The following is a 22989-nucleotide window of genomic DNA, read 5'->3' on the forward strand; positions in this document are numbered from 1 at the left end:
ACCAGCACCATTTGTTGAAGATGCTATCTTTTTTCAATTGTATGGTTTTGGCTTCTTTGTCAAAATTCAAGTGTCCTTAGGTGTGAGGGTTAGGAGATCAAGGGGATACAAACAGGAAAGGAAGGAGTTAAAGCATCACTGTTCACAGAAGATATGATGGTATATACACCAGTGACTCCAAACATTCCTCCAGGGAACTCCTACAGCTGATAGACACCTTCAGCAAAGTGGCTGGATACAAAATTAACTCAAAAAAAAAATCAGTAGCTCTCCTTTACACAAAAGATGAATGGGCTGAGAAAGAAATTAGAGACGTAATACCCTTCACAATAGTAAAAATGGCCATCTTACTAAAAGCAATCTACAGATTCAATGCAATTACCATCAAAATGCCAACACAATTCTTTACAGACCTTGAAAGAGCAATTCTCAACTTCATATGGGAAAAGAAAAAGCGCAGACTAGCTAAGACGATCCTGCACAATAAAAGCTCTTCGGGGGGAATCTCTGATCTCCAACTGCACTGTAGTATAACCTTAATAAAAATGGCATAACATTAGCATAAAAAGAGACTGGTGGATCGATGAAACCAAATTGACTATTTGAATGACTGTTTGAAATTTACTAAAAAAAAAACTCAAACACTAAAGGGATCAGTCACTGTTTGTTTCCCTGTCTTTGAAATGAGAGTCAAATTCATAGAGTCAGAATGTGTAGGACAGCCTATCAAAAACTGGGCAGAGGAAGAGTTATTATTTAATGTATACAAAATTAGCTTTGGGAGGATAAACCTGGTTTGCAGGTGGCTACTTATGCGGGTTGTACAACACTCCATAGGGAAGTAATGTCACGGGCCTTGAACTCTGCACTGGAAACAGTTGGAATGTAAAGGTTATATTATCTATATTTTGACATGACAAAAATGCTTAAAAATTCTGCATTTCTATCAATGTCCATGTAAGAGCTAGCTGCTGATTTGGAGATACACTGAGACATAAGACTATGGTTCAGTGGGGAAAGTGATGTTATAAGCTCCTGGGGGCCGGGGGACATCATTTGGATTCTTGTAACTACTAATTGGTTCATCGTATCAACAATATCTTGCAAGTAATGTATAAAGAAATAAGGAAGACATATAATATAGCAAGGTTATATATTTGTAATAAAATCCATATGTTTCAGCAAACACAGAAAGACATCTTCATGAGTGGTAATGAAGCTGTATAAACAATGCCTGACATAGGCTGCCAGTGTGTTGTGGATGTACTTAGACATTTTTCACTCAGCTATTTTTAAATGCGTTCTGGAACTAAGCAGAAACTATGAGTGTAATCATTGCAGACTATTTTCAGAAAGTTCTTACTCTATTCAGTGGATTCTCTGCTCGCGTTGGTTCCAAGGGCAACATCATATGAAGAACACCATGTGCTTTGCACAGAAATCCATTAATGATTGTATCACATATTGCAGCTCTCTGACCAGAATACAAGGTTGGCTAAGCACAATCATTAAAAGAAAGTGGTTTGTTGAAGAGGAAAGCACACATGAGTTTTGTGCAAGTGGACAACAGATCATGTTCTTACCAAGGTGAGATTTAATACAACTTCTTATTATGAATGTGTGCAGTTTATTATATAGTTGTTAGGTTTATAATAAGTGGATGATATTTACAAACTATTTCATGACCTTTTTTCATCATTTTCCTTTATTTGTAAATTAAATTAGAGATGCTATAAAGTCACTGTGGAAAGTGTCTGTATCTATAATACTCACTACCTATGCTGCTCAGCTACCATAACCACAACCACACCCCTGACTGTGAGTGTAACTTTCAGTTCATATGAAAATGAGATTGTGCAATGTGTGTCTTTCTGTGCTTTTTTTAACGTTGTGTAACACTCTGTAGACTTTACACGTCTCCACATACGATATAATTCTTCTCTTTTAAATGCTGAGAGGAATGGGCATGCCTGTACTCCTAATACTTGCAAGGCCGGGAGGCTGAGAGAGGAGTATCTGGACGCCAGCCTGGGCCACATAGCGACCCTCTGTCTCAGTTCTCTAATCTTAAAAATGGTCAGGGCGCTACTGACCTTGTGGGATTTTCATATACAGCCATAGACCCTAGACGTGAGTCTGTCAGTAGGAATAAAACAGCAAATATCTGCCACCTCGGGAAAACTAAAGTGAGCAGGTGGCTAACTTTGCTGGTTACCAGGCACAAGTGAGAAAACACGCAGCTGACTTCACTTAGAGGAGACAAGAGTAAAGAGAATGCCAGAAAACGGCCATGAAGAGGACTAAACGCTGAGTTGGATGGCTTTGAAAAGCCGGATTTCTGGATTTTGGGGCTCTGGCCTCAAAATCTGGGCAAGAGTCTAAGGAGGTGGACATGGCTCAGTTGATGATGGTAACATAAATGTGGGTGCTTTGGGCCATAATAAATTAACTGCTGAATCACTAACTTCCCTCGGCTCGCAGCCAAACAGTGAGGAGCACACGGGGACCTTGAGCAGTGAGCTGGATGGCTTTCCTTCCTGTACCTGCGGTGCCCGAACTCTGCACCTGCTCTTGGGCAGCCTGGAGGCTCAGCAGGAGCCAGCCTGTGGCCACTCTCTTGCTTCTGATAAAGAAAAGACTGTTGTGAACCTACACAAAACTTGTGAAGGTCAATTGTATCCCTCAAATGAAATTTAATCAAGTGACAAAATCTGAGGTTAGGGTTAAGCTTTGTAATTTCAAGCACTGGGGGTTTTGTTGTTGTTGTTGTTGTTGTTGTTTTGTTTTTGTTTCTACTTTTGTTTTTCATCTATGGCTCTTCTCAGACATCAGGCTGTACCTAAATTAACAATTAACCTGAGGCAGGAGAAGGGACATAGAAGGAATTTATCATGGTGATAAAATTACCCAGTTTGTCATCCTTGAAGGCTGAGAGAACAGTACATTCCGAAGAGAGAAGACATGGACGGCAGCCCTTGCAGCAGCTTACACGGTTCCCTTCTTGTCTTTAAATGCAACGTGTGGTTTAGGATTCTGCGCGCTTGATATGAGGCCAATGTACAAAAGTCACGTATTGTCCTTGAAGTATGGGCTAAGGAATTTTCAGAGGGAGGACAAAATTCAGAATATCCAATGCAACTCACCTAACAGAATTCAGTTCACGTACAGGTCACAGCTGCTCTTCGGCGTTTTGTTAGAGAGGGCTGGATTTTTATTATTATTATTATTAATTTATTTATTTATTTTACATCCTGGTACTATCCCCCTCCCTCTTCTCCTAGTCTCATCCCCGTCTCTCTCACGCCTCTCCCCTCCCCTATTCCTCGGAAAAGGGAGCCTCAGCTACCCACCCACCCCAGCCCCTTAAGTCACCTCAGGACTGAGCACATCCTCTTCCCCTATGGCCTGGCAAGGCAGTCCCACCAGGGGAAAGTGATTTTTTAAAAAAGCAGGCAACAGAGTCCGTATCAGACACAGCCCCTGTTCCCCTTACAAGAGGACACACATGGAGCCTGAGCTGCCCGTTGGCAACATCTCAGAGTTGTTTTGATTTGCATTTCCCTGATGACTAAGGATGAGAATTTCTTTAAGAGCTTCTCCAACATTCGAGATTCCTCTGTTGAGAATTCTGTTTCACTCTGTACCCTATTTTTTAAATGGATTATTTTGTTTGTTGGTGTTTAATTTTTTGAGTTCTTTATATATTTTGGATATTAGCCCTTTGTAGGATGTAGGATTAGTGAAGATTTTTTCCTAGTCTGTAGGCTGTCTCTTTGTTCTGTTCACAGTGTCCTTCGCCTTACAGAAGCTTTTCTTTTCAAGAGTTCCCATTTATTAATGTTGATCTTAGAGCTGTTGGTGTTGTGTTCTGTAACTTTTCTCCAATGAGTTCAAGGCTTTTCCCCAATTTCTCTTCTAATAGATTTAGTGTATCTGGTGTTATGTTCACTTGGACTTGAGTTTCATGTAGAGTAATGAATATGGATCTATTTGCATTTCTCTACAAGTAGACACCCAGTTAGATCAACACCATTTGTTGAAGACATGGTCTGTTGTCCCATTTTCCAATGAATGAGTTTGGCTCCTTTGTCAAAAATCAATTGCCTGTAGGTGTATGGGTTTATTTCTGGATCTTTGATTTGATTCCATTGATCAACCTATTTCTACGCCAGTATCATGCAAATTTTATTACTATTGTTCTATAGTATAGCTTGAAGTCATGGATGGAGATACCTCCAGAATTTCTTTTATTGTGTAAGATATTTTTTAGCTGTTTTAGGTTTTTATATTTTTCCATATGAGCTTGAGAACTGTTCTTCTAAGGCCTGTAAAGACTGTGTTGGTATTTTGATGGGAATTTCATTGAGTCTGTAGATTGTTTTTGGTAAGGTGGCCATTTTTTACTATGTTAACCCTACTGGGACATCTTTCCATCTTCTGATATCTTCTTCAGTTTCTTTCTTCAGAGACTTGTCATCCAGATCTTTCACTTGCTTGGTTAGAGTTATACCAAGACATTTTATATTATTTGTGGCTATTGTGAAGGGTGTAGTTTCCCTAATTTATTTATATCCTATGTTTTCTTGGGTGCAGTTGATATCATTGGTTTAGAGTTTTCCTTCTGGTATCTTCTGTAAGGCTTGATTTGTGCTTAGATATTGTTTATATTTGGCTTTCTCATGAAGTATCTTGTTTTCTCCATCTATGGTTATTGAAAGTTTTGCTGGGTAGTCTGTGCTGCCATGTGGTCCCCCGGGGTCTACATGACATCTTCACAGGTCCAGGCTCTTCTGGCTTTCATAGTCTCTGTTGAGAAGTCAGGTGTGATTCTCATAGGTCTCTCTTTATATGTTACTTGGCCTTTTTCCTTCTGCTTTTAATATTTTCTGTTTGTTCTATACATTTAGTGCTTTGATTATTATGTGGTGGAAGGAATTTCTTTCCTGATCTAATATATTTGGTGTTCTGTAAGCCTTGTGTATGTTTAAAGGCATCTCTTTCTTTAGGCTAGGGAAACTTTCTTGAAAATATTTTCTGGTCCTTGGAGCTGGGAATCTTCTTTTTCTTCTATTCCTATTATTCTTGGGTTTTGTCTTTTCATGGTGTCCTTGATTTTTCTGATGTCTTCAATTGATCTTCCATGCCTGAGACTCTTTCCTCCATGTCTTGTATGCTTATTTCTGTGGTTCCTTTTCTCTAAGTTTCCTATCTCCAGAATTTCCTTGGTTTGTGTTTTCTTTATTGATTCTATTTCCATTTTTGGGTCTCGGACCATTTTCCTCATTTCCTTCACCTGTTTGTGTTTTGCTGTATTTCTTTGAGGAATTTATTTGTTGCCTCTTTAAATGCCTCTGCCATCTCCATAAGCATAGTTTTATGGTCACTTTCCTGTGTTCCCTCTGTGTTAGGAAATCCAGAGATTATTTCCATGTCACCCTGGTTTTTGTTGATTGTGTTCTTATACTGGCCTTTAGCCATCTCTTTGTCCCTAACATTGGCTGGTTGTTCTCAGAACCTGCTGGGTTTCTCAAGGGTGCAGGAGGAGCCCTAGGTTGTGGGTCGAGGGTTGAATCTCCTCCCACAGCCTACAGCTCTGCTTTGTAGGTTGTGTCCCAGGTGAATCTCTAGGCAGGGAATTAGGGTCTGAGTTTCTAACCTGTGTGATCCAGTGAGGTCCAGTAGGTGTCCTCAAGACAGCTAGTAGAGCTGTGAACTGTCGGGTGGATCTTCATATCCCTGAAGTCCAGGCTGAGGTGATAGCATGCATGCCTAGTAGCCTGGATCCTCTCCTCTCTCCAGAGGCACACAAACGGATGCTGGCATCTCAGAATCAGCAGTGCTGCAACTTGTTTGCCCAGCTGACACTGGTACTCAGACTGGGTTAGCATTGCCATATTGGAACAGGGACCCTGTATGCTCCTGGTGTCTAGCCAGCTCTGAAGGGAGACCAGTAGAAACATGGACTGGAGTCCAGGACCCTGTACCTGGTACCCAGGAGTTGTCCTTGGGGAGACAGGAGGGGTCTGGGGTCCAGATGCTGGAGTTGTGTATTTCTGGAACTCAGGGGTACTACCGTGAGCCTAGGACCTACCCACAGGTAGGCATGGAACTGTGTGTCCCTAGCTTCTGGGATGCCTCCTCTTGTCTGGAAAACACAGATGTTGGATTTTTGGAGTCAGCAGCTAAGTCACTCACTTGGCCCAAAATCTCTGATCTTCTGCTACTCAGATGTGGTACCCACAGGGCGCTGCCAACTTGGAGTATAGCTGGATTTTTTTTTAATTCAATACCTCATGCTTAGCAGGATTTCCATTATCATAAGGGAAACAAGAACAAGTGTTGGTGTGTGTGTGTGTGTGTGTGTGTGTGTGTGTGTGTGTAGCAACTGACTCCTCCTATGCTGTGGAAGGAAAGTATTGGAAACTGCACAACTTTCCTCAAAAATTTAAAAACAGGGCTAATGAGGTAGCTTAATAGGTAAAACTGCTTCTGGGCAAGACTGTTACCCTCAGTTCAATTCCTGGATCCCACAGTGGAAGGAGAAAACTTCCCTCTATCCATGTGCTGTGGCAAACACACACACAGACACACACACACACACACACACACACACACACACACACACACACACATCCACACCTTTTAATTAGAAACATTAATTGGTGTGTTGTTTAGAAACTCTACTTCTGGGTATATATCCAAAAAGACTGAAAGCACAGGGTATATCCATAGTCATAGACACATTGGTAGCAATCGACAAAGCACGGAGGAAATCCTAGTGTGTGCTGACTAATGTGAAGAAGACATGAAATACAGTAAGAAGACCAATCTGCCTTAAGTTATGGGACGGAGATTCTGATAGTCGGCAGCATGGAGAAAACTCAAAGCTATCCTGCTAAGTGACACTCCAAGGCGAGCCGTGGAGACTTTACGCCGACCTCAACAGAGAAACTGTTGTATGGTTTCACTCAGCTGAGACACCGAGGGCTGTCAGGATCACAGCGACAGGAAGCAGAATGTTAGGTTGGGGCACAGGATCAGGAATGGTATTCAACAGGCACAAGGAGTCAGTATTGCAATAAAAAGAGTTCAGTGGATGGTGTGAAGGATGCATTCGGTGCCCTTGTCACTTAAAATGGTTAAAAGGTGGCACTTTGCTATGTATATTTTAACTCAGTTTAAACATTTTCACTCCTGTTGCAGTCAGCCATAGCCACAGCCAACTTCCTCTCTCAGTGACTTTTCTTCAAAAAGTTTGTACGTCCTCTCATTTTTATCTGCTTTTGAAATTTAATAACTTGTATAAATTTGATGCCCAAAGGTAATCCTTCAGACTTTGGAAAAATGTTAGTTGGAAATTTTTACAAATTATATTCACATCATGCCTTTTCTCTTTTCGCATTTATTTTTCAGACCTCTACAAGAAGAACTGCCTCAAGCGGGAAATCAAGCTGTTGGACTTATTGAGATAGTAAGTAAAACCGGGGCACACGTGTGTGCGCGCGCATGCGTAAGGGATTTTGGGAAATCGACAAGAGCACATGTGGTAGTCACATTCTCATGCTCTATGTGTGGGAAAAAAATGGGAAAACGGAAAGGGAGTCATCATAGTGACTGTCACAGGTGGTGTTCTATTCCTGTGGAGAGACACCGTGACCAAGGCAACTCTTATAAAAGAAAGCGTTCAGCTAGGGGCGTGCCTACAGTTTCAGTGGGTCAGTCCATTCTCTTCATGGCAGGGAACACGGCAGCAGGGATCGTAGTGGCAGGCAGGTGCGGTGCTGGAGAAGCTCGTGAGAGTTACATCCGGATCCACAGCCAGAGAGAGGTAGAGACGCTGGGCCTGGTGTGGGCTTTTGAAACCTCAAAGCCCACCCCCAGTGACACACATCCTCCAACAGGGCCACACCTGCTAATCCTCCCAGTCCTTTCTAGCGTGACTAAGCAGTCAAATACATGAGTCCATGGGAGTCATTATTCAAACCACCACAGGGACCTTCCAAAACGGCAAAATAAAAACCATCTCAAAGCCCCACAGTAAAAGATAAGAAAAACCATGTAGTCTCTTCACAATGACATCATCTTTCCAGCAGCGTAAGGTTCTGGATGTGATGACATAAATGCTACCAGAGGGAGCTCAGCAACATGGACAGTTATATAGGATCTTTGTTTACATTTTGAAAAATGCATAGATAGATATAGATATACATTAATGTATGTTGTTAGTATAAAAATATTTTCTTCAAGTAGCCGCTTTAATTTTTTTTCTTCTTTGAGACTTTGATACATGCATAACAGTGAGTTTTAACCCAGTCTACCAATTCCCTCTCCAACTGTCTTCCTATCCCGCCCACCACTGTTCCCTTCTGCCATCATGTGCCCTTTTATAAAAACCCACTGTGTAGAGGAATTTTAATCCAGCAGCATGGCTGCTCTGGCAAGGGATCCCACCCAAAGATTTAGGTCCGTGTGATCCAACTAGAATACAGATACATCTTTAACACCTCTGGCTGTTGGGTTTCTGTATTGATTACTATCTACTTTTTAAAAAAGGAGTTTCTCTAATGAGAGTCGAGAAATATATATATATATAAATATAGAACTTGAGGACAGTTTAATATTATATCTATTGAGCAGAAGTAAGTGCTCCCGTACAGTCTGCAACCAACCAAGCCATTGGATTTTGTCCAGTTGACTACACCATGCATGAATTACATCTTTCAGAACAGGCCTTAAGTCCAATCGGAAAGGAGCTAGTTATATCCATGATGTTTGTGCCACCTCGGCACTATCAGACATATCTTTCCAAAACAGTTGTTACTGTAGCTCACAAAGTTTACAGTTGGGTAAGACTGTTAATTACTTTTATCTCCCAATGGCTAGAATAGAAACCTTGTAACACTATGAAAGGTTGCCAGAAGTGGGGAAGCTTTCAATGGAGCAAAAAGCATTGAGTAGGGTGAGGGAGGGGATAGGGTGGGGCGAGGCGGTGATGTGATAGGGTTAGGGTAGAGCAGAAAACAGTAGAAAAGGATAACTAACACTAAAGACTTTACAAAACACCATATGGACATCTACTACTGTAGAAGCTTACATATGTGCATATACATGCATATACATACATAATATATATGTACATATGTATAAAAAAGTTTACATGAAGGTATCCTACAATAGGGGGACAATGCCTCCCTGGTATGGCTCAGCTATCAAATAAAAAGCCTAGTGCCTGGAAATTTGTGCCTCTTCTCATGTTATTGGGCCTTGAAGGGCCCCACAAACCTCCCCAAATGTAAAAAAACTTTGACACTGCTCTTGGTTTCCCTCCAGAACTTGACGCTAAAATCCTATTTCTGAAGTCCACATAATTGAGTTAGTGGACACAGAGAAGACAAGTTGCTACAAGGAATGTTTAAAGAAGCATCATGTAAAGCTTGTATATCAGAAAACATGCCGGCATACCTACTTGGAACTGTGTTCCAAGACCACTGTCCTGCATATCTTCTTAGACATCTCCTCCCCAATGCGAACGTCTTCACTTAGTCATCAGTGACATAGCAGCTTTCTGTCGATGTGATAAACATTATCAAAAACAACTTGGAGAGGAAAGGGTTTATTTCAATCTACACATTACAGCCCACCATCAAGGGAAGCAAGGCAAGAGCTCAAGGCAGAAGCTTCAAACAGCAATGGAAGAGAAGGAATGTTGCTTACTAGTTTGTTCTCAGACTCACTTCAGCTGGCTTATGTAACAGCCCAGGCCCGTCTCACTGGGTCCTCCTACCTCAATTAGCAATTTGGTTTCCTCTTCCCAGGTGTTTCAAGTTAACAAGCAAAATTCTCTCTCACAAGAAAACGCAGGAGACAGCATCTGACTGTTTCAAAAGTTAAAAACCCAAAAGTATCAGAGTGTGCATAAGTTTATCAACAAGACAACCAGCCCTAAACACACGCACCTGTGGACAACACTAATAGATTTAGTAATGTTTGGGTGTGGGTGCATGTGCCTGCACGCATGCATGTGTGAGTGTGTGGGTGTAACCGTGATAATTATAGAAGATATTATGAATCAAGAGAGACTTGCATGGCATGAGAGGACTAGGAGAGTGGAGAGAAAGGAGTGAGAATTATGTAAATGGAATGTATCCATACATGAAGTTCTCAAATGTTTTAATCTAAAACACAAGGCAGCACACTGTGCTGGTGAAAGGCAGGGAAGCCAACACATGGAGTGCTGAAAAATGCTTTGGCAGTTATTTCATAATTACTGCTTAGCTGTTGCCATGAGTGAACAAAAAATACAGTTTGTATATACAAAATATGTTCTGTGCCTGTCTGGTGGTATTCACATCTAATGCATACATTTTTAATCTTCCCCTCTCAGCAGAATGAAATACATGACACAACTGTCATTCACGGTTTGGTTTTGGATTGGTATTGTGGAGAAATTGATACAAGACATAGTATTTAATGTTTGGCTTTCAGGCATTCCATGTTACTACAAACATCCCTGTAAATCATTATTGACCGTTGCTTACAAGATAGGCATTGTTTGAGGGCAAATTAAATGTAAAGAACTTTAAATAAAAATCAAAAATATAATTCATCACATTTTTACCATCTGGGTGTTTACAATTTGTGATGCCAGTGCAACAATGCTGATAAATGAAAATGTGATTGGCTTTTCATCAAGTCCTTTAAAATAATTCATTCCAAACGGAAGCTTCAGAGACATGCCCACAAGGGATCTGATGTATATTTTCACATAGTTTGTCTTATTTTGGCTGATTTGCTTTTCAGCACCTCCTCAAACTCTGCTGTACACCTTTAAGAGCTAAGACTGGGTGCTCCTTTGTTTGCTTTCCACTGTATAGAAAAAGGCATACCCATGGTTTTATGATTGATTTAATCTCATAATGTGTTGGTTGAGTAACTTTTGCTTCATGGGGAAAGCTATAGATTAGCAGTTTTGCTTATATTTTACAACAGTAACATTTCACACTTTGTTTTCTCAGTTCCGCTTTGCTGATACCCTGGACATCGTCCTCATGACTGTGGGAATAGTGGCATCCATGGTAAATGGAGCCACTGTTCCCTTAATGTCCCTGGTTTTAGGAGAAATAAGTGATCGTTTTATTAGTGGATGCCTAGTCCAAACCAACAGAAGTAAGTGCAAGCTTTTGCTGTATTACTGGAGACTCAAACGCATTAAATAAAGTCATCAGACATTGTGCTGATAGACTATTATAAAACCGTGTTTGTATAATATGTACTTGTCTACATTACTTGATACTAAATAACCAAAGTCAATGTTAGAACTCTTCAGAAAAATCACCAATAAGATGTGTGTCTGCATGGACGTATAAGGGTGGTGGAGAGAGAGAAAGGGAAAGGAAGAGAGGGAGGAGAGGGGGCAAGAGTAGATAAGGGCGGGAAAGGAGAAAAGGGGAAACAAAGGGGAGGTGGACAAGAGGAGACGGAGGGGAAAGGGGGAGGGGCCAGGGAGGAACTGTTTCCAGGACAGTTCAGTAATCAGCCAGTGTCAACACAGCTCATGTCCGAGGGCCATTCGTTGATGGCGAATAAGAACCATCTGAGAGCCGCTGCGGCTCAGCTTGTCTATAAAAGTTTTAATACTTTTAATACTTCAATAGTGGTGCATGTATCAGGGTTTAATCAAAAGCATGGGCCATTTGTGTCACTCATCTATACATGTAACTAAAACTTTTGGTTCAATAGCTTCTTAAAAGTCTTTACCTAGATGTGGACATATGTGGTATCATCAGTCATAATTCAGTAAGGAGGCAGCAAGGAGCATGCAGAAAAGTACATTATTAATTCAAACACCGCAATAACAGCAGAGGAGAGACCCAGAAAAGAACCAGCAAACATGGTTTCATGCTGCTCATATTGGTGGGCATCCGCCATGCATCCCTCATAACAATCTACTTCAGGGCAATGTCCTTTAAAGTAGCATTTACTTTAGTGTACAGTTCCAATGGTCCTCCTGTACAAGGAGGTATTAAAGATCCCACATGGTTCAGTGAATATTTTAAATACAGTAATTCCCCAACTTTACACAGGTATTCCAAATTCCACATAAGTATCTGTATAAGGTATTTTTTTGCAGCGGAGACAAATGCATCATTGAAACCTGCACTGTCTCTTAGACACTTGCCTAGATTTTGCAGTGTGTTTCCCTCTGTGCCTTGTCAGACTTTAAATATAGCATACCTTCTTATTTTCCACTCTCTGGCTAATATTTCAAGCATCTTCCTCTTATCTGAATGGAACTAATCCGTTGCTTCCATTTCTGTGCCTTTCCAAGTGATGGTTTCCTCTCTAAACAGTTGTGAGATTTTTTTTGTAACTTTTATGGCATAAGCAAAACTAAATACATGAGTAAAATTAAAGGTATTCTTTATAAGGGCTGGAAAAATGGTTCAGCAAGTAAGAGCACTCAAGATGTTAATGTGAGAAGCATCCATATGAAAGGCAGGATGTGAATGTATATACTATAAGCCCAGTGCTGCCAGGGCAGAAACAGGGGCATTGCCACCAGCTTAGCTTCTTCGGTGAGAGTCATGTCTTTAAAAAATCTCAGAGGATGACACATGACATGTTCCATGTAGGCAGGCACATGTACCTACATATGTGTGAATACATCACACACACACACCACAAAATCTGTGTGCAAAAAAATGAAAATGAAAACTCAGTTCAAATTGACTTCACCAACCTGGATCAGACAATTTGGGGAAAGGTTTCTAGGCAACAGTCAGTCTCTTTCCAGGTTTCCAGGCAACAGTGCAATGCCAGATGCACCATAATACTTAATGTGTGTTTAATTAGAGACACCTTTACAAGGTCTGTATGACCATGAGGGTGGGTTCTATGACTAAAGGTAAAGGTCTAGGGAGGGAACGTCTGGGATAAACATTCTGGGGGGCTTGGGAGAGGTCTGAATCTATAGAAAAAGGTGGCTAAGGTCAGCCACCACAGATAGCAAAATGATCACCAGGTCATTAACAATATCCATTCCCAGCTTTTTGGGTAAGAAAACAGACATTTTATCTTCTCCAAAGAGGCCCCTATATGTTTAGCATTCCTGGTTTCCCTAGTGATCTGTGGGCAAAAACGCTTTTTTGCCTCCAACACAAAAACATTTTTATTTTGGTAATGTAAGCTAAATAACCATTGTGCATATTGATCCACCAATTCACTGAATAGATATTTACTGAGTGTCAACTCTGTCAGAGAAGGGATGATAAACCCAGCAGCCAAGGCATTTTTCTTAGGAATATTCATTTTGTTTGAGGTATTCTATAATTGATTGTCCTACCTTCTGTCTTGTCTTGAATGACAACGGTCCCCATAGGCTTATGAATCTGAATTGTTGGTTCCCTTTTGGAACTCTTTGAGAAGGATTGGGAGGTGTGGTCTTGTTGGAGGAAGTGGGAGGTGGGCTTTGAGGTTTGAAAAGCCCATGCCATTCCCAATTAGTCTCCTCTCTCTCTCTCTCTCTCTCTCTCTCTCTCTCTCTCTCTCTCTCTCCCTCCCTCCCTCCCTTCCTCCCTCCCTCCCTCCCTCCCTTCCTCCCTTCCTCCCTCCGTTCCTCCATTCCTGTTCCTCTCTCCTTCTCCTTTGCCTCCTTCCTCTTCTCTTCCACCATCTCTTTTCCTACCTTGCCTTGTGCTTGTGGACCAGAAGTTGAGTTCTAAGCTACTGCTCTGTCTCCATGCCTGCTTGCCTGCTGCCATATTCCCCAACATGGTGGTAATAGACTCTATCTCTCTGGAACCCTGAACCTCAAACTAAATGTTTTCTTTTACAAGTTGCCTTAGAAATGGTGTCAGCAATAGAAGTAAATAAGATGCTTGCTGTGGCTCTCCCTGCCCCACCCATGCCCGCCCAGGGATCGTGGACATTGGTCCCCAAGGACAAAGGTAGCAGAGGTGGGGGGCGGGGACTCAGATGGCTGTGAGCAGAACAGACTGACCTCTGGGATCAGATGCAGAGAGACAGATCAATTTTATTGGGGGTGAAGGAGGCTCTATAGAACTTTGGGTTGAGGGTGGAGATTTCCAGGGTAGGTGAATGTCCATTGGCTGAAAAGCTAAGGCAATAAGAAGCCTCATATACATGGAGAGGCAGTTCAGGAATCCCAGGTGCTTGCTGAACGGATTCTGCTGGAAGAGAGTTGGGCCTATAATTTCCCTAAGGACTATGTACCATTCCTCAGGTAGAGAATGTGGAGATCTGGGACTCCCCAGGGAGAGAAGAAGGCAGAGTTTCAGACAAAGGGGGTCTGCCATTTTGCACTGATCTCAGGGCTTTCCGGTAATGTCAGACTCCAGCCTTAGTAGCAGGATTTCCCAACAACTTACTTTAGGCAGGAACAGGTCATTCACATGTAATAGACACTGCTGTGGTGATTTTATCAAGTGAGGTATGCTGGCATTTTATCAGTGTAGCAAAATACTTGACACAGGCGAGGTGTTGGCGTTTATGCTCAAATAAAAAGGTATCCTAGGACTCAGGGGTCCAGGAGCCACACAACTCCGAGGTTAGACAGTGTCTCAACAGGACATCCTGAGACATAGGAGTGCAAGAACCGCACAGCTCAGCAGAGGCATTGCAGCCCTGAGGAGGGGTTTCCCTGGATAGGCTTGAGTGCTGCAGCGTAATAGATCCACTTTCACACTCTTCTTCTTCAGTATTGCAGCTTCTGATATATATGTGGGGCGGGGGATATCCCCAGGTGAGCTGAGGCACTCAGAAACCTCACCCTTGTAATGATTAAAAAATAATCTGCCAGGCAACAGATATGATATGGAGATTTTTTTTATGTGAGCATGGGGGGAGAAAGAAGGGGAACATCCCGGGGGTGGGGGAGAGAGACAGAGAGACAGAGAGACAGAGACAGACAGAATGACAGAGGAAGAGAGAAACGAGAGCAAGAGATAGAGACAAGGTGGGCTTATCCTTTTATATACTCCCAGGCAAAGGGGACACGCAATGACATGTAGGTAATGACATCACAGATTGCTAGGCAGACTGGGGTAGTATCCTAACATTCCTCCCTTTTCCTATAATTAAAAAAATTAGGACATTGGATTGTCTTTTATGTAAGGTAGGCTAAAGTACATAAATGTGTAAGTTCATTGCTTTGGCTGCCATGTAGGAGAGAGAGAGAGAGAGAAAGAGAGAGAGAGAGAGAGAGAGAGAGAGAGAGAGAGAGAGAGAGAGAGAGAGAGAGAGAAACAAGAGCAATAAAATATCAGATGATATGGTGAAGGGTAAGGAAAAGCTCTGCCCTGGAAAGTTCAGGGTAGAGGGTGGGGGATGTCAGACATGTTCTGCAGCAGATAGGGACCAAGGAGCACTGGGAGAACCTGGAGCTCTTTGTCCGTGGTCTGGAGCACACCATTCCAGCCTTTTGTGAATGGATAAGGGATGACAAAATCAATGTCTTTGACTTCTTCCTGCTGACAGTGGGGCGGCGACAGGGGGTTAAAAGGCTGAAATGTTGGGCAGGTCCCAGAAGAGCAGGCTGCTGTATTTGTTGTCCAGGGTCTGATAATGTCTGTGGCTAGGAGGAGCAACGCAGGTCCAGCTGACATGGTCTGTGAGGTTGGAGACTGGAGCACCTGTGGGTAGCTGCTTTGGCCCTGTCCTGGACGTAAAAGGAATCTGACAGGAATTCTGGAACATATATATGGGAAAAAGACAAAATTAGTAGGTTAGGGAGAAAATTCCCTTTAGATATACATTTGAAAGTTTTAGGAGAATGAGCAGAGATGGAAGTTTTGGAACAAAGAAGAGAAATGCTTGAATGTGGGGAACTTCTTTCATTTTATTTTAGGTGTATATTTGAAACTTTTGGGAAAGCAAAAAAGAGATGTTGGGAGCAGTTTTGCCCAGTGGTCACCATACCACAATCCAGGGTTGATGTCACCTATAGTTGTGCCCAAATCTTCTGAGCTCTTGGGGAACTACTGTTATGATCTGGGAATCTCTGTTTTCTTATAGTAAACTTACACATGTTCAATGCCATATTCAGCATATCTCTGACAAGGCTGAAGACTAGTATATTTGAGTTAAACAACCTTTGTCTGTATCTGCTGTAAACTATATTTTGTAAACATGAGATAGAATTTTATGATCCTATTATATGCTTGACTTGAAAATATAATTAATCACATTGGTTCTTAGCATGACTAAAAATACATTCTTGAATATGCTAAAGGACTTGATCATTTATAAGATCTTAATAATTAAAGACCAGGTGTTTAGGTTTTATCCATGATAAGTCGGAGCCTTAAAAAAAAAAAACACACAGTCCATAAAAAGAGAGCAGAACAGTTATATATATCCATAGATTATAAGTTTAAAGCTATATTATAGATTAATTAGAACAAGACTAAATATATTCATCACGTCGTGATTTTTAGGCTTTGAGAATGAAGGTTAGGAATTACAATCAAGTGGCAGGTAGGCAATGACATCACAGGTTGCCAGGCAGACTGGGGCAGTATCCTAACAACCCCCACTCCAATTCTTCCCTTCTTCCGTTCTTTCCTTCTTTGCTTCTTCCAATGAGAGAGTCACACCAGGCAGCAAATCTCATAAAAGATTTATTGGGAGGGACAAATCCAAGGGTTGGGAGAAGGCAGTAGGGAATTGAACAATAGGCAAAGCTTATATAGAATGTCTTGGTGGGGGAGCTTTCCAGGGTGATGATTGGTGGAATTTCAAGTCCTGAGCTTAGAGGAGCTCAGGGATTGGTGGGTTTTCCTGTTCAGAGATTGGTGGGATATTTCTTGTAGTGCAGTCTGGACACTCTCCTGCTTCTGAGCTGGGAATGACAGTTAAAGCCATTAGAAAATGACCTTTAGGGCCTTTAGGGGAGTCTGAGCAGCAGGGCCTGGCTGCTGGGGCTCCTCAGGCAGGGACCTGGTGCCTTCCCTGCCTTGAGGGTTTACAGAGAATACAAAGTTTCCAAAGGGAGTCCACAGCAGGAGAGGCTTTCCCTGCTCCTTCAGCCAGAGCGAATGGCCGACTCACAGTGTCAAGGTTCTTGCTGTTGAGTCTGATGACCTAGGTTTGATCTCCAAGACTCGTGATGTAGAAGGAAAGAATTAACTCCTGCAAACTGTATTCTGACCTACACACACACACACACACACACACACACACACACACACACACACACACACATACACACAACAAACAAACATGTCGTAAACAAGTCCAAAGGAAGAAAGCTTTATTTTGGTTACTGGTTTTGGCCTGTAGTGGGAGGGTTCACTCCTGTGGGCCTGTGGTAAAGCAAAACATCATCAGGAATGAGTGAGACAGAGTGTGAGCAAAGCAAAAATGCTTGTCTGGTGATAGACAAGAGGCAAAGAGATCAGAGAACAAGACTGGGCTGGTGGCTGCCTCTTCCATCTGGTTTTGTTCCACACTGGCCCCTATTGGATGGCACTCAGGACGAGGCTTCTCTTTCGGCTGTTGTACCTTAGGGCAGTTGTCCCTGAAAATGCCCTCACAGGCTCACACAGAATGTGCTTGGCTAGTTGGCCCAGCATTGCTCACCCCACTAGAGATGGCAATCATGATTAATCACCACTATGGTAAATATAAGAGCAATTTATACTTAGATAAGTTTTTTATATTATTATTATATTATAACACATCGTTAAAGAGACATTTGGGGGCTGGGAAGGTGGTTCAGTGGTTGAGAGCACTTGCTGTTTTTTGCAGAGGATCTGAGTTCAGTTCCCAGCACATCCCAGTCCCAGATCTGATGCCCTCCTCTGATCTCCATGGGCGCCTGACATGCAAGTGGTACATTTACATACATGCAGGCTATACACTCATACACATAAAATAAAGTAAATCTTTAAACATTTTCTCTCAACATTTTAACAATAGTTTTGCTAATTACTGATGTTAATTTTCAGTAGGATAATATAGAGGAATGTTAATTTAGAACATGGCAGTTCTGGTAAGAGATCACATCCAAAGATCTTCTAGGTCTGTGTGATCTGGCTGGAATTTAGGCAAAACTTTAATCCAGGAGATGGAGGCAAACAGACCTGAATTCAAGGCAAGCCTGGCATAGAGCAAGTATCAGGTAAAGAAAAGCTTAGATCCAGGCGTGGTGACACATGCCTTTAATCCCAAACAAAGGTAAAGTTAGTTTGTAGAAGGAAGCACCCATGTTTGAAAGTGTTGTCTAATTGAGTGGCAGAAAAGGTGATGAATCAGAAAGATTTGACATAATAGGATATGCCTAACTCTGATCAGAAGAGAGGGAAGGGGAGCCACTTAAGAGGCAGCTTTTCAGAGGGAGGAGGCAGTGTTTACCAGGACAGCAGTAGAGAGATGGGTTGCAGAGAGAGAACTCAGGTGAAGATGGAATGAGCCGGGAATTGAGAAGGGGCCAGAAGATTAGAGCAGATTGCTAAATTAGTTTGAGGCCAAGCAGAGCAATTCTGGGCCAAGAAAGAAGCCAGATGAAATAAGTCAGTTGGGAGAAGAGTTTGAGCCAGAGCAGCTGAGTGGAACCAGCCAGCCCAGAGCTCAGAAAGAACAAGTGAGGGTGAGCTTATTCAGCAGCGAGTCTCAGAGGCTGAAAACATTCTAGACCTTGGTTAGATTGCACGGAGGCTAGAAGCTTCCAGGACTCAGCCTAGGTTAGCAGGAGACAGTCTCCAAGAGAATAATTTCCCACAAACAAAGTAAAAATAATAACTATCATTGATTAACGGTTCCCTTTTGTGCAAACATTGAATATTTGCCTAGACCACTTCTACTAATATAATCTCAAATTTGAGATTACACTATTTCTACGTCAATGTGGTACGATTTTTAGAAGCAGTATTAATTAATTTTTGTACCTGAGTTACATCTCACTTAACGTCTCTTAATATTTATTATCTGCACTCCATCTGCATCAATTTTAATTTTTGAAATTTAATAGTTAAAATTATGTATAAATTTATAAATATTCTTATATGAAATATAAGAGATGAAGAACATTGAAGTCTGTAGTTGTTTGCAAATGTTTATTATAAAAATTTATAAAAAAATTGAGTACTGACTATCATTCTGTGTTGTTGGCTAAGTCGAACCTTTGGATGCTGTTAATCACAGGCGATGTATATCAGAAGGTACACAGAAAATTTCACATCAAAGACTCGTACCAGAGAGTGTTTGAAACCTTTTTATTGTCAGTTCTCTTGGTTACAACCCGCTATATTTTAGTGATATTTGTGTCCATTTTTTGCCGTGGCAACTTTTAGAATTTTCCACATATACTTGCATTTCTTGAGATTTCTAAATAACTCTCTGGGGCATGTTGAATTTACTTCTAAAATGTGTGATCTTAAGCAGAAAATGGGATGCCGTTGCTGTAACTCTGCTGGCTGTCAGCTGATTGTTGAAGGTATCCTAGAGGATTCTTTCCAGGTGTGAGCCATGAGGTCAATTGCCTCTTAGCTTTCACTTTTGGAAAATATATCTTGAGAAAATAAAGAGTTCTTGCAAGTTACCCTTTTAAAAAACATAGGCAGAAAGGGGTCATGAACATGAGGCATTGGTTCCATTTTCTATAAAAGCAAGCGAACAAACAAAATTGTGTATTTAGTTTGGAGAGATTCTTAAGAAACACTATGGCTGATTATTAATTGATTTGCTTTATAATACAAAAAAAAAAACAAATCTTTTTTTACAGCAAACTATCAGAACTGTTCTCAGTCTCAGGAGAAGCTGCATGAAGACATCGCTATGTAAGTCCACACGAACTAAATTCCCACTTCCTCGTGTGCTGCTTTATGCAACACTTGTAAGAAAAACCGAAAACCTTAATCATTCATATTATACACATAAGCGATTAACGTAAACATGTGCTTCTCTTTCATCCCATATATAGTGTAATTAGTGCGTAATTTCCCCATATGTTTAAGGGGTGTGAGTCTGGGGAGATGGCTCCTTCAGTAAAGCGCTCGCCTTGACGTGCAAATGGGAGGACCTGCCTTCAGATTCCCAGCACGCTGCTAGAGCCAGGCCCTCAGCACTGGGGAAAGGGATATGGATGCCTGGGGCTCACTAGCAAGCCAATCTAGTCAAATCAGCAAACCCTTCGTTAGCAAAAGACCCTGTCTCAAAAGATAAGATGAGAACAGTTGGGAGAAACAGCTAGTGTTGACCTTTGGCCTATGTAGGTGAATGCCCACATGTGTGTGAATGTATACAAAAATAGTTACACATTCAAAAGGCTGGAAAAATAAAATGTATTTTTTAATTTTAATAAAAAGCAGTCATAGTCTCTGATTGCATTTGACAAAAATTGTCACCAACAGAAAAGCTGTGTCTGTGTTTTTATGCCAGTTTTGTTCCTCTTAGAAAATAAAGGATTTTTTTTCTTTTCTAAAAATTATTTTTCCAAGCATCACAGAAAATGCTATTTAAATGAAATTTAAATTTGAAAAGCTGTAATAAGGATAGAATTACCAGAAGAGCTTGGCATGTGTAAGGCCTTGGGTTTGACCCTCAGCATCAGGAAAAGGAAAAAAGGAAGGCGTTAAAAAGGAAAGAGAAAAGGAACATCAATTAAATGAATAGGTTGAAGCAAATAATTTGGCAGTTTCGGCTGATGTCCTGCCTGGTTTGTTGTTGTTGTTGTTTTGGTTTGGTTTGGTTTTTGGTGTTTGTTGTTGTTGTTGTTGTTGTTGTTGTTGTTTTGGTTTGTTTTGTTTTTACTTCTTTTTTATTTAATTAATTTATTCAGATTACAAATCAATTGTTTTCCCATCCCTTGTATCCTCCTGTTCCTCTCTCCCTCCCTCTTTCACCCTATTCCCCTCCCCTAGGTCTATGACCGAGGGGGACCTCCTCCCCCACTATATGGTCATAGGCTACGAAGTCTCATCTTGGTAGCCTGCTTATTCTTTCTTTGAGCGCCACCAGGCCTCCCCACCAAGGGGAGGTCATCAAATATGGGCACCAGAGTTCATGTCAGAGTCAGCCCCCACTCTCCACATAACTGTGGAGAATATCCTGTGTCCCATTGGTTTATTTCTTAACCTAGCTACCACACAAATAATTGAGACTCTTTTATAATACAAGGCTTCACAACAATCTGAGCAGTTTAAGTCTGTTCTTAACCCTCTATGCAAACATGCCAGAGACTTGAGCTTTGTAGCTTTCCTCGGCTCCTGCTTCTTCCTCCTGATCTTCCTTGGACCTCCACCTGTGACTGAATCCCCTGGCTGAGCGCCCTACCTCTTCTTCTAACTCCTTCCCTGGACGGCAGGAAGTCCCGCCCTATTCTCTCCCCTGCTTTATTGGCATATCCGGAGGACAACTGGGGATCAGGGTTTACATACCACTCAGACAGTGAATTCTCAGAACAAAGCTTGCAACTGGACACAGCGGGTACAGAAATCAGCATTTAAACTACACAATAACCTTATGCTTACAAAGTCCCAAAACAATTTCCTTTTTTTTTAATTATCTTGCCTATTCTGAGTCCTATACACTCCTGAATATATTTTAGGGTGTCTTTGTCAGTTTTTTTAAAGGAAGCTGTTAGGATTTTTGTTTGTTTTTGACACAGAGTCCCTCTAACTAAGAATCCCTAACCAGAGTAGACATTGCTGTGTGCACCAGACTAGCTTGAACTTACAAAAGTCCACCTGCCTATGCCTCCTGCTGGCATTAAAGACATTTATGACTATAATGTTTGGGAGTGGTCATAAATATCAAAGACATCAACAGAAACACAAAAATAAGGCCACCAGAAAGACAGGCTTTTTGTTCAGAGATCCGAACTAAGGTGGCAGAGCAGCCTTCTCAAACCTCGTCTGAGACGGTTGCATCAGACAAATCAATGACTTTGCTTTGGAGCTGAAAACTACACAGATATATAACTAAATCCTCAGTGAGTGCTGGTCTTGTTTTATTCTTTAGTTTCGCCAAGTGCTTAGCTCCTCCGACTTCCAACACTTCTCTGCTTTCTTTGCAGGCTCTTTCTCTTGAGGTCAAACACTGGCTATCTGCAGAAATCCTGAGACCAGTCTTTGTCCCTGAGCCCTCTTTTCTTGATCTACACTTTAATATTTTTGTCTCCCACAGTGGTCACATAGTGCATTCCCGAATGTGGTTATTAAGCAAGGCTGTTTCTTAGCCAACCTCCCAGTTAGGTGTTAAACTACTTTCAACTCTTCTGTATTACCATGAGTGCTAAAATGACCACAAAGTTTAACCTTTGTACATATTAACTTAATGTACATTTCTTACATTGAATTGTAGAATATGTGATATTTCCTGTCAGTTTTTTATGAATAGCAGCGTTTTCTTTCCCCTCCTATTTTCTAGCACCTATCTTAATAACCTCAGTGTGACTTTTCCACCTGAAAGTATTATACATACTGAAAGAAAATAGAGTAAACATATTTTAAAGTACCAATTTCTACTAAAAATGCCAAAGATATGCTCTAGATGACTTAAAGAGAAACAGAATACTATTCAATATTTGTTCGTTGTTATCATAAGTGATTTTCAGTTATTTTCTATGTTCCAGAATAAAGTTTACCAAGTATTAGATTTCTTTTCTACAGTGAGTAGTTCTGTCGTTCACGGTTTTGCTTTGTTTGTCTTATTATGGGGAAAGCTGTGATTTCCCCCTAACTCTGCAGCCGTCTTCCCTCAGGTTGACTCTGTGTTATCTTGGGATAGGGGCAGCTGCCCTCGTTTTTGGCTACATACAGATTTCCTTCTGGGTCATAACTGCAGCCCGGCAAACCTCAAGAATTCGGAAACAGTTTTTTCATTCAATTTTGGCACAAGACATCAGCTGGTTTGACGGCAGTGACATCTGTGAACTCAACACCCGCATGACTGGGTAAGGGAAGGAGAGGGTAATGTGTGAAGTAGGTGTTACGGTGAGATGTGTTTGTAACCGAACCGCAGGAACTTCCG

General features: G+C 41.4%; 1 protein-coding gene across 1 annotated transcript in view; it reads left to right on the plus strand.

The window, feature by feature from the left end:
• Positions 1-1539: 1539 nt before the first annotated feature.
• ABCB5 (ATP binding cassette subfamily B member 5) overlaps positions 1540-22989 on the plus strand; it is a 93626-nt gene continuing 72176 nt past the window's right edge. The window contains exons 1-5 of the mRNA XM_084792258.1: positions 1540-1587; positions 7414-7471; positions 11016-11166; positions 19742-19796; positions 22721-22912. Of these exons, the coding sequence (XP_084648384.1) occupies positions 1574-1587; positions 7414-7471; positions 11016-11166; positions 19742-19796; positions 22721-22912 (470 nt within the window). The 5' untranslated portion in view covers positions 1540-1573. The remainder of the gene's footprint in view (positions 1588-7413; positions 7472-11015; positions 11167-19741; positions 19797-22720; positions 22913-22989) is intronic.

The sequence above is a fragment of the Acomys minous genome, assembly GCF_964271855.1.
Source record: "Acomys minous genome assembly, chromosome: 8".
In the NCBI taxonomy this organism is placed as follows: domain Eukaryota; kingdom Metazoa; phylum Chordata; class Mammalia; order Rodentia; family Muridae; genus Acomys; species Acomys minous.